Source organism: Palaemon carinicauda, chromosome 6 (genome assembly GCF_036898095.1).
Source record: "Palaemon carinicauda isolate YSFRI2023 chromosome 6, ASM3689809v2, whole genome shotgun sequence".
Taxonomy (NCBI): domain Eukaryota; kingdom Metazoa; phylum Arthropoda; class Malacostraca; order Decapoda; family Palaemonidae; genus Palaemon; species Palaemon carinicauda.
The window spans coordinates 114,422,627-114,435,624 of NC_090730.1; the positions used below are offsets into that span (position 1 = coordinate 114,422,627).

The 12,998-nt window shown below is 31.9% G+C and overlaps 1 protein-coding gene across 1 annotated transcript in view; it reads right to left on the reverse strand.

The window, feature by feature from the left end:
* LOC137642617 (hemicentin-1-like) overlaps positions 1-12,998 on the reverse strand; it is a 287,924-nt gene that overhangs the window by 268,359 nt on the left and 6,567 nt on the right. Inside the window, exon 2 of the mRNA XM_068375327.1 lies at positions 9,794-10,382. Within this exon, the coding sequence (XP_068231428.1) occupies positions 9,794-10,319 (526 nt within the window). The 5' untranslated portion in view covers positions 10,320-10,382. The remainder of the gene's footprint in view (positions 1-9,793; positions 10,383-12,998) is intronic.

Consider the following 12,998-nt stretch of genomic DNA (forward strand, 5'->3'; position numbering starts at 1 on the left):
TGCGCAAATAGAGAGTGTACAAAGGTCCTATACTGCTAGAATAGAAGAAGTTAAGGACCTTGACTACTGGGAAAGACTGCAATTTTTAAAACTATACAGTCTAGAAAGGAGAAGAGAACGCTACATGATAATACAAGCATAGAAGCAAATAGAAGGAATTACTGAAAACATCATGGAGCTAAAAATATCAGAAAGAGCAAGCCGAGGTAGATTAATAGTGCCAAAAAATATACCAGGTAAACTAAGAAAGGCGCACAGGACATTAATCCACTACGCACCAGCATCGATAATGCAGCGACTATTTAATGTGCTGCCAGCTCATCTAAGAAACATATCAGGAGTGAGCGTAGATGTGTTTAAGAATAAGCTCGATAAATACCTAAGATGCATCCCAGACCATCCAAGACTGGAAGATGCAAAATACACCGGAAGATGCATTAGCAACTCTCTGGTGGATATACGAGGTGCCTCACACTGAGGGACCTGGGGGAACCCAAACAAAAAATAAGGCAATAAGGTAAGGTAAGGGTAGAAGACTCTTTAGCTATGGTAAGCTTCTCTTATAAGAGAAGGACACTCCCAAATCAAACCAGTGCTCTCTATTCTTGGTTAAAGACATCATTTCTGTACCACATTCTTCCATTCTCTTGGGATATGTTTCTCTTGCCTGAGGGTACACTCGGACACACTATTCTCTCTTATTTCTCCTCCCCCCCCTATTTTTTTAATTTTCATAATCATTGTTCCTAAAATATTCAATTCTATTTGTTGATTTGTTTTCTTGTATGTTATTTCCTTGTTTCCTTTCGTCAATGGGCTCTTTTTAAGTGTTGGAGCCCTTGGGTTTATAGCATTCTGCTTTTCCAACTAGGGTTGTAGCTTAGATAATAATAATAATAATAATAATAATAATAATAATAATAATAATAATAATAATAATAATAATAACTGAAAATTGAAGGATACAAGGCGTGAAAAGGTAGCCAAAGATCTTCCAAAGTTGGTGAATAATTATGTAATAAAGGAAGTTACGAAGATGAGAATTGCAATAATGCAACCAAATTGTTAAAGCATGGAACATCTGTTTAAAGTTGTGCCATAATGATTTTATTTTCCATTGACAGAAAAATATATTAAAAGATAAGTTGTTGGAAGTTATTATGAATTAGGGGTGTTAGGTGGAAAATGACGAGTGGCAAAATATATGGAACTACCGAGTTCCATCTTTAAGGTTATTTATAATTGTATATTGTTAGGATATGGGTAAATGGCATGTCAGCCAGAGAAGACCGTGATGCTTATGAGGATTCTTGCAGTGGTGTGAGGTGGTTAATAGTTGAATATATCGATATGTATTGTCTCCCTTTTCCAGAATAACCTACTTCTAGAAAATATAGCAGAATATTTTAGAAGACATAAAAATTCTAAAGTAATATATATAAGAAGGAAACGGGGGAGGAAGAGAGAAAGTTGATGTTGTGGCAAAGTAACTGTTAGGTTCTAAGAGAGAGGCGAGGTGAATATAAGTGAATTTTTTTAACAGATAACGAGCTTATATACAAGAACTTACGAGTAAGAATGTCACAAAAAAAAAAAAAAACTAAAACATGCGATGGAAGCTTAAAAGGTGTGGAAGAGAAAGCGAGAACGAGAGATGAATCTAATAAATATAATTACATTGCATGAGAGTATATGAAACACGAGCTGTATAATGTACAATCTAACGATAATCTCTTAGTTCCCGCCAAAGAAACCTTACACATATTCTTAAAACTTGTTATAGTTAAAAGACAAAACATTTCACCGTTTTGTGCAGTTTGGAATTAGGTACACAAATAGTTGGATGACGTTATTAGTGCGTATGCATTAGCCAGACAGAGAGAGAAGGGGTAGAGGGAGTTTGGGGTAATTTTCCCCTTGTGTTAACACTTGTAAGCTGAGTATCCCAGAGGTCTGTTGTACATTAAAAACGATAACAGTGCTTTCATTTGGTCTGAGCGAGCAAGGCTGCTGCTTCCTCAACTCCTCTTTCATCTTTCTTTTTTTTTTCTTGACAGTGTGGTTATTTTTTACTTAATTCACGAATCTATCATTTGTGTGGTCTTATCCATAGTTCTCCGTCTAAATTAGTGTAATGATTCATGTTTATAGAGATTATAATATATACATATATATATATATATATATATATATATATATATATATATATTTTATATATATATATATATGTGTGTGTGTATATATATATTCATATATATGTATATATGTATGCATGTATATATACATATATATATATATATATATATATATATATATATATATATATATATATATGTATATATATATATATATATATATATATATATGTATATATATATATATATATATATATATATATATGTATGTATATATACATATATATATATATATATATATATATATATATATGTATGTATGTATGTATATATACATATATATATGTATATAAATATATATATATATGTATATATATATATATCATCCTTATTATTATTATTATTATTATTATTATTAGTTGAATGACAACCCTTGTTGGAAAAGCAGGATGCTTTAAGCTCAGAGGCTCAAACAGGGAAAACAACCCAGTGAGGAAAGGATAAAGGAAAATAGACTATTTTAAGAAGAGTAACAACATTAAAATAAATATCTCCTATGTAAAGTATAAAAACCTTAACAAAACAAGCGGAAGGAAAATAAAATAGAATAGTGTGCTCGAATGTACCCTCAAGCAAGAGAACTCTAACCCAAGACAGTGGAGACCATGGTATAGAGGCTATGGCACTACTCAAGACTAGAGAACAATGGTTTGATTTTGGAGAGCTGCTTACCATAGCTAAAGAGTCTCTTCTACCCTTACCAAGAGGAAAGTGGCCACTGAACAATTAATGCAGTAACCCCTTGGGTGAAGAATTGTTTGGTAATCTGTGTTGCCAGGTGCACGAGGACAGAAGAGAATATGTAAAGAATAGGCCAGACTATTCAGTGTGGATGTGTGTAGGTAAAGGGAAAAGGAACCGTAACCAGATATAAGGATCCAATGTAGTACCATCTGGCCAGTCAAAAGACCCAATAACTCTCTAGCGGTAGTATATATATATATATATATATATATATATATATATATATATATATATATATATATATATATATACATATGCAATCTGAAACAGGACCTGTGCATAAGACTAAACTCTAAGCATTTTCCTCTCCCAAGTTATCGTTTTCGTTTAATAAATTCTAAAAGAATAGTTGGTTCAATATGAGATTTTGACAGTGTCTTATTGCTAACATGTCGTAATTTTTGTTAGCATCGCGCAGTTTAAAAAAATAACAGTTTAGTCATTTTGTTCTTGAAAATGAGGAGAGATTCCAACGACGATAATAGCAATGTGGACGAAATACTTTAAAAATTCACTATTAAACAACACCCACTCATCTGTATTCTCCTTTGTTATTTCTTTCAATTTTCTTGAATTTCCAACCATTCTCCAGACACTTGAACATAGATTGAAGGGTTAAGGACAGTGATACCCTCGCGGACGTCGGACTTCAAATTTTGACAAAGCTAATCTTAACCTGACCATTCCTCTGTAATCGGTTACTTTCCTCTAATTAACTACTATAACTTCCAGTCACTGATCGATTGATTGAATCATTCATTTAGTTTTCCTTTTTTACTCTCTATTTAACGAATGATTTTTTGTTCCAGATTTATTTTATCCCATATAATTCATGCGAATATTTTTATATTGGTGAAACTGATAAAACCCTCGAAAAAAGAATTAAACAACATAGGAAAAGTGTCAGATATGCTCAAGATAATAATATAATGTTTGTCTAGTTAAAGATAAAAATCGCTTTATTAATAGGTCATATGGATAGAAACTGGTTCATTCAAATAAATCATTGGGAAGAATAAACCTTTGATAACTTGAATATAATACATGGAATTTATAAACTCGGTGCCTTTATATGCCAAGAGATCAGAAAACTTTATAAAAAAGAAAAAAACTGCGACTACTTACTGTAAAACTTGCTGTACCTCAGATAATAACTGCCTATGTGATAATTGCCTTTCACATGTAGGTACAGTTATTGTATATAAATGTAAATTTATGCTTTGTTACTACTTATTGGTATCTATCTATCTATATATATATATATATATATATATATATATATATATATATATATATATATGCATTGATATGTATGTAATTATATGGTTATGGTGATGGGGTTATATTTGCATAAATAGGTGAATGCATGCTAATAATGTATGCAAACATGTATATGAGGGATGTGCATTTATGTATATGTATTTGAATTTATATGTATATATATATATATATATATATATATATATATATATATATATATATATATGTGTGTGTGTGTGTGTGTGTGTGTATATATATATACATATGTGTGTGTGTGTGGTATGTGTGTGTTTATGTGTGTGCATGCGTGTTTGTGTGTGTATAGACATATTCTATTGTCAGTGAAAAAGTCAATTTAGTTAAAGATGTAACAGCGTCAGACAAGTTAAACTCAAGCAATTATGAAATGGCGAGAATCAAAATTTGTATAGATCCAAGGAAAGAGAAAGAAATAATAATTTTAAGAAAGAAAATAAACATTCCTATAATTAGCAAAGCACTGAAAATGTTTAGTTAACAAATACAAAATAGGTACTCCCGGCTACATTATGAAATGGAAACATATGAAGAGGAAATAAAGAAGAGTAATGTAACTAAATTTGTATTGGAATCAGCACAAGAGATAGGTGGAAAAGTTCCTAAACAAAATCAAGGAAAACTATAAGAAAACAACCAAAAACCTAATAAGGAAAAGATTGGAAAATTAATGACGGTAAAATCCAGGAGAGATAAAATAGTATTAGCAGAACTAATCAAAACAAGAAACAAATTAAAAACCCTAAATACTTTTAAACACAATAAAAAAAAAATTAAGGAAAGACTAAAGAAAGGAAGAAACGTGAAATTGATGAAAACATGGCTTCGAACAATGCGCCAACAGAAGTTTGCTTTAAAGGAAGAAAAAGGAAAAAGTATTATCAATAGAGATGGAGTGATTAAAACTCAAGAGGATTTCTATTTAAGGCTATACAATAGTGATATAAGAAATAACTTGACCAATAGTAATAATGAAGTCCCTGAGTAGGTACCAAACGTAACAGTTGGAAAAGTAAAGAAATAAATGAAAGGCATGAAAAGAGGTAAAGCAGCGGCAGAAGATGGTCTAACAATTGATTTATTATTAGATGGCTGAGATTTAATTGTTCTGAAACTCTTTGAACTTTACACTAAATGTCTGCAAGAATGCTTTAAACTTACATCTTAGAAATCTTTATCATTATACTAATTCACAAAAGGGGAGATATAAAAGATCTGAAAAATTACTGGGAAATAAATTTACTCTCCGTGATATATAAAATATTTACAAAGATCTTATTAGGAGGAATAGAAAGAAAGCTAAACTTTAATCAACCAAGAGAGAAGGTAGGCTTTATAAGTGGGTATTCAACAACTGACCATATCCATGTAATAAAGTAGTTGATAAAAAAAAATGATGAACCATTATGTATGGCATTTATATACTATGATAAAGCTTTCGATTCTTTCTACACCTCAGCAGTAATAAAATACCTTCAAAGACAAGGGATAGATGAGTCTTGTGTTAAACACTTGAAGATAAATATCAACACAACATCGTGTTCAAATAGAAATAAATTTCTACCTCATACTTGGGGTCGAACGCTAGCCCCTTCTAATGAAAGGCCAGGTCGAAACCAACCATGCCACGAGAGCCCATAAAAGGAAATCTGAACCTGACACTAATCTAGCTGTCCGAGGATTTACCTGGTGAGACATCAGTCTCTTTACCAGCGAGTTTTACCAGATTTCCCCGGGCCACCACGTGACACAATTGGTAGTAATTCATTCAAATTACCCCTAATGAGTCAATATGGATAAATATCAACACAACATCGTGTTCAAATAGAAATAAATTTCTACCTCATTAGAAGGGGCTAGCGTTCGATCCCAAGTATGAGGTAGAAATTTATTTCTATTTGAACACGATGTTGTGTTGATATTTATCCATATTGACTCATTAGGGGTAATTTGAATGAATTACTACCAATTGTGTCACGTGGTGGCCCGGGGAAATCTGGTAAAACTCGCTGGTAAAGAGACTGATGTCTCACCAGGTAAATCCTCGGACAGCTAGATTAGTGTCAGGTTCAGATTTCCTTTTATGGGCTCTCGTGGCATGGTTGGTTTCGACCTGGCCTTTCATTAGAAGGGGCTAGCGTTCGATCCCAAGTATGAGGTAGAAATTTATTTCTATTTGAACACGATGTTGTGTTGATATTTATCCATATTGACTCATTAGGGGTAATTTGAATGAATTACTACCAATTGTGTCACGTGGTGGCCCGGGGAAATCTGGTAAAACTCGCTGGTAAAGAGACTGATGTCTCACCAGGTAAATCCTCGGACAGCTAGATTAGTGTCAGGTTCAGATTTCCTTTTATGGGCTCTCGTGGCATGGTTGGTTTCGACCTGGCCTTTCATTAGAAGGGGCTAGCGTTCAATCCCAAGTATGAGGTAGAAATTTATATATATATATATATATATATATATATATATATATATATATATATGTGTGTGTGTGTGTATGTGTGTGTATATGTGTGTGTGTGTGTGTGCGTGTGTGTGTGTGTGTGTGAATGTGTGTGTGTGTAAAATCCACAGGAAACAGGAAAGTAAAAGACCAGATACCAAGCGCTTTCGAGGTAAAAAGTGAATTCGAAAATAAAATCATATATAAAGAAACCTAACAATACTAAAATGAAATGTAGTTTTTAAAAGTTCAGGAACAATAAGGAATATCATAATAAATAATTCTCCAAAGTATAATAATGGATCTATTTACATAATTTCATGTACTGGGTGTGAAAAGGAATATTTGGGTCAAACTGGAAAACTGCTTGATAACCCTATCAAAGAACATCGTTATGCAGTTAGGACAAGACAAATGTCTAGTAACCTGTTTGCCCACATGAATGATTTTAACCACTGTATTGACTGGGAAAACTCCTCGGAGATTGTATTTTGTAAAAGCCTTGTAAAAATAATATTATTGAATCTGCTTCTACTAAATGTTTTAATAATCAAACTTTAAATGTCAGCTCTGGTCTTTTTAAACTAGATATGTATCATGTTAATGAAATTGTAAGGAAGTACAATGTGAACATTTAGTTCAATGATTGTTACATTACTAGCATTTCATTATAAAACGACAACTGTTTATTTCTAACGACTAATAATTACTTACACAAATTGATGATGCTAAGCTTTGTTTGTGGCTTTCATTGCAGTTTTGTTAGGTTTCTTTTTTTGAATGATTTTATTTTCTAATTCACTTTGTACCCTGATGAAGTGTACGTAATACATGATAGCGCTTGGTACCTGGGCTTTACCTTTCCTGTTTCCTGTGTATTTTACACTTTAATTCTTGTCACGTGCAGTTTTGTGACTAATAAGTAATATATATATATGAGAGAGAGAGAGAGAGAGAGAGAGAGAGAGAGAGAGAGAGAGAGAGAGAGAGATAGAGATGTATATATATATATATATATATATATATATATATATATATATATATATATATATATATATATATATATATATATATGTAAGATTTTTAATTCTTACAAGCTTTGGTTTAATGATAAATAGGTAATCAGGACCTTAAAGAATATTAGAAAAATAGTAGGGGACAGATTTAATTATAGCGAAATATCTGAAAAGGAACTTGAAACTTTTTCTTATGAAACCTTCTGAATGAAATTTGATTAAAAGCTCTTATAGTAAACTTGTTAAATCTTCAAAGTTTTGCCAGAATGTCTAGGGAAATACAAAACTCATGCAAGTGACGCAAAAATTTATGAGTATCGAATTATTTATATGCATACTTGTTGTGTAGAATCTAAAAGACTTAGGTTGTAATAATGAAGTTTCAAGATAAAATATAAATACCAGCGCATGAAAAAGCAAAATAAAATATCTATATCAATGGAATCCTGTTAAGCAAGGCTAGTCTCCGCTCAAAAACTGTAGTGAAATTTAAGAATGATTGACATGAAAGCAATAAGCCAAATAGCAGAAGAATTATTCAGTTAAAGACCGTGTTATTGCCAATAGATTGAATGGGGGATTAGGAGACAGAAAATGACAGCTGTTAAGAAATGGCTTAGGCAAAAGTGATACATTGCTTTTATATTGAAATGAAGTGAAGGTATCGCAGTAATCTTCACAACAAAATTAAATCTGTATGATTTGGCTTGACAATTCGTCTGTGCAGTTTAAGAAACTGAGGTGATTAAGCCTCCAGGTATATGATATGCCTTTGTAGGAAGAACAGGCATGGCTCAGTTATAGATTGCGAAAGTTGCTTTCTTTTTATAAAGAAAAAAAAAAGTAAATATATAAACCCTCTATAAACCATGGGTATAGAACCTTTACAGTATGGACTGTGAAGGGTAGGGGATAAGGAGTTGAATAAAGAATCTTCTCCAGTATTATTGAAAATCTATTTATCTAGCTGGCCTCAATTGAATATAAATCGTCAAGATGTAAAAGAAGAGAAAGTGCTGATACAACTGAAGTTGGTCTAAAAACCATATATAGAAGAAAAAATTAATTAGTGTTTCAAATACTAGGTGAAAGTGATATTTATTATTCTCTCGGTCTGAGTACATTTCAATCATATACAAGCTGGACGTTTATGGTAGTTTGTTTGTCGTTGAGTGCTTGGAGATCGAAATATAAATGATTTCAGTTTCTGAGATAAAGATCATCCGAATTTATCCCCAGGTTATTAGCATGAAATGTTTTTTTTTTTTCTTTAGATCTGCAATAGAATTTTCACTGAGGCTATTTTTTCGTGCATGAACAGATAGATAGGTTTCCCTTTTTTTTTTCTTTTAAGACAAAGTGGGAGTGGAACTTATATAGACAAAATATCGAAGCTGAAATTTGAACCTTTTACCTTTTGTATCTAAAGGAAATGTTATTAAAAGAATGTTTGTATGATGAGCCAAATATCATATGGCACTCATCTAATAGATCCATACGTGCTATATAACAAACAGAAGTGTTTTTCTTTCACATATTTTCATAATACATAATCTTTAATATGTATTTATGAATATTAGGATCAAGTAGTTTCTATAAAATTCATGAAGTCTTCACATATTTTCTAAAAAATCTATATTTAATACCTTATGCTAAATATCTTAAGTCTTATATTCGACATTTAAAATAAAAAATATATTACCTTGCAGTTTGCAATATTCTACAAAACTCGTTGCATCGGCTATCTGAACTCCCAAACGATATATATTGCTTTCTCAGAAATCATACCCTTAAAATTTTACTACATGTTAAGAAATTTACTGTTCCCCCAACCCCAATACACAAGTTTTGTCTAAGAGAATACATTAAGTATCTTAACCTGATGCATCTAGTGTTTACAGAATTAAGTGCCTCATGGTTTCTGATATCTAGACATTTGTTGGATCAAATTTCATCTATTATCTAATGATCAGCATTATATTACACTGATAGCAATATCACAAAATAGAAACTTTTGTTTACCTGACATCTTGCATTGATTTAATGAGCACAACCATCCTAACATTTGAAATGATAATGAACTGACTTACCGGGATCATGAAATGGCATGAGAACGTAGTTATGAATTGGCCTTTCGAATTTTTCCAGGACTGTTTTCAAGATCTTTTCAGCTCCGTCTATAACTTGTAGGAGATCATCCGACATGGATCCTGTCGTATCGAAGACGAAGGCAAGGGTGGCAGCACCCTCTTCGATTGGATCTCTAGAAGCGAGGTCGATGTATCCTTGTGAGAAAGACGACCGGAGACCGGTAGGATACCCAAGTTGGGTATTGGATGCTTTTTCAAGCTTCCTGTGAATGTCCCTTTTGGAACGTTGTAGTCTGATGCTCGGTGCCTGGGGAATTCGCGTCTTGGCGTCCAAATTGGGAGTATCAAAACCAATTTGGAATCTTTCCACATTTGAAATATCTGCTAAATCCCTCCAAATACCACTTATGACACTTTTGTCTGTTCTTTTCAGCATCGTCTCATTCGTGCTTATTGATTTACTATGAAAACTAATACTGAGAAGGAGGGCCAGCCTCAGCACTCGTTCACAGTGTATAACTAACATATTTCACTTATTACTAACACATGAATATATTATCATAACATCTCGGGTAGAACGGTTTTTAACCTGAAAAGAAGTCACATTTATGGGAATTTGTTAATGCAAGGTTATGCTGTTTTCTTCATGTATGATAATTACCATTGAATAAAACTTTTATAGTTTAGTAACTATCTGTGAAAATGAGCCAATTGGTAAATGTTAACAATCATACCATAAAAGTGGAGAGTGCAAGAGAAAGTCTCTCCATTTCTGTCGTGAATATAATAAACAAAATATTAATAATTTATCAAATGTATTACGCAGTTACTACATCAGCTAGCCCAAAGGCGTTTCCAAACTCTGGTGTACAGAAAAAAATATGAAAAAAAATATATACAAATATAGGGTCCTTATATTAAAAAGGGAATTAGTATTAAAATGTTTATTCCCATTCTCTGTTTCTAAATAGCTAATCTAATTATCTATTTATCTATGCCGTAAACGCAATCACAAAAAATAGGAAATACTGAAGAAAGGTAGCAGAATCAAACTGATGAAAAGAAGATTTGAATTAGTGTGACAGCAGATATTCACATTAAAGGATGGAAATGATCGTAGCATCAACAAAAGAGATAGAGTGATTAAAATTCAAGAGGATTTCTTTACCATATTGTACAATAATGATATACGAAATAACTTTGACAATACAAATAATGAAATACCTGAACCGGTATCAAAAGTAACAGCAGGAGAAGTAAAGAAAGCATTAAAAGGTATGAAAAGAGGCAAAGCAGCAGGAGAAGGTGGAAAATCAATTGATTCAATAATAGATGGATGAGATTTCATAGTATTGACATTTGCTGAACGTTGCAAGAATGTTCTATGCCTACAGCTTGGAAGAATTTTATCATTATACTAATTCACAAAAAGGGAGCCACAAAGGACCTGAAGTTTACTCTAAGCATTATATGAACTATCTAAAAAGATCATATTAGACCGAATAGAAAGACAGGTAGACTTAATCAACCAAAAGAGCAGCCATTCAACCACTGACCATAGCCATGTAATTAATCAGCTAATGGAAAAATCAACAGAGTATCACAAACCACTATACATGACATTTATAGACTATGAGAAAGCTTTTGATTATGTCAAAACTTCAGCAGTAGTGAAACCCCTTCAAAGACAAGGCATGGGAGAATCTTATTTTAGAATTCTTAAAGATATCTGTACTGTAAATATAGTATTCCTAAAACTACATAAACATGGTAAGAAAATTCTGATTGAGAAAGGAGTTAGACAGGGAGAAGCTATCTCTCCTAAATTACCTACAGCAGGCCTAGAAGAAGTTTATAAAAAATTAAATTGGAAAAATATAGGAATAAATGTTAATGGGAAATACCATAACACCCTGAGATTTGCAGATGAAATAGTTCTGTTTAGTGAATCATGGAAGGGATTGCTAAAGATGTTTGAAGATTTGAATAGAGAAAGCAGAAATGTAGAACTGGAAAGGAATAACACTCAAAGTTAACGTTCAATGAAAATGCAGAGATAACAAATAAAGGTTATGGACGAACCTCTAGAGATTGTTTATGAGTATACTGTATGTTCTTAGGCCAGATAGTAAGTGTTTCCCCGAAACATGAGACCAAAATTTAAAGAATAATAAGCATTGGATAGAAAGATTTTGGTAAACCAATAGAAATTATGAAAAGTAGAAATCTACTTTCTCTAAAAAGCACATATTTAAACAGATATTCCTACCAGTATTAACTTATGCATCACAAACTTGAAGCCTTACTATAGCCTTAGAATATAAGCTACTTACGACTTAAAGAAATAATTGTGGGATTAACACAAAAAGAAAGAAAAAAGCAACATGGATGGGAGCAAACTAAAGTAGAGAATATTCTAACAATATGTAAGAAAAAGAAATGGTCATGGGCAAAACATAAAATGAAAATAACAAATAATAGATATACTGAATGAGTCCTTAGAGATTAAAAAAAAGGGGGAAGGAAGAGAAGACGATAGATTGACAAACTAAGAAAATTTAATGATATAAATTGACTAATAAAGGCAATAAACATATGCAAGTGGAAGGACATGTCTGAGGCATTTGTTCTGCAGTAGGCTAGTAATACCTGATCATGATGATATATAAATAAACACATATATATATATATATATATATATATATATATATATATATATATATATATATATATATGGCATAAGATAAAAAACAAGTAAAACAAAGTGAGTTACTGTAGCTATACCAGTAACTGAGGAGGAAAAAAGTCTAACGTTCTACATGTTTTGTGGGTAAAATTAATAAAAATCATTTGCAAATTTCCCAGAGTCAAAGATATACGGATTAATATTATTAGTCAGACACTTTACTAAGAAGAGCAGATATTCAGATACAAAAAATCAAATGAACATTATATGGAAGCAATAGAAATCGTGAATAAAAAAATGAATGAGTTTGAGATGACCCTGAAGCAAAAATATTAAGACGAATAGGCTATTTCAATATGATAGATAAAAAGTTGTGAAAAAGTTTAAATGAGGATGAAAAGTCAGGAGTTTTTTTATAGTAATAATACGAGGTTATCAATTTTATCCGAACTCCACAGAATACCTGCAATACCTGCGTCAGGTAATCTTGGGAAATATCTCTCAGCTCTTTCTTCTATT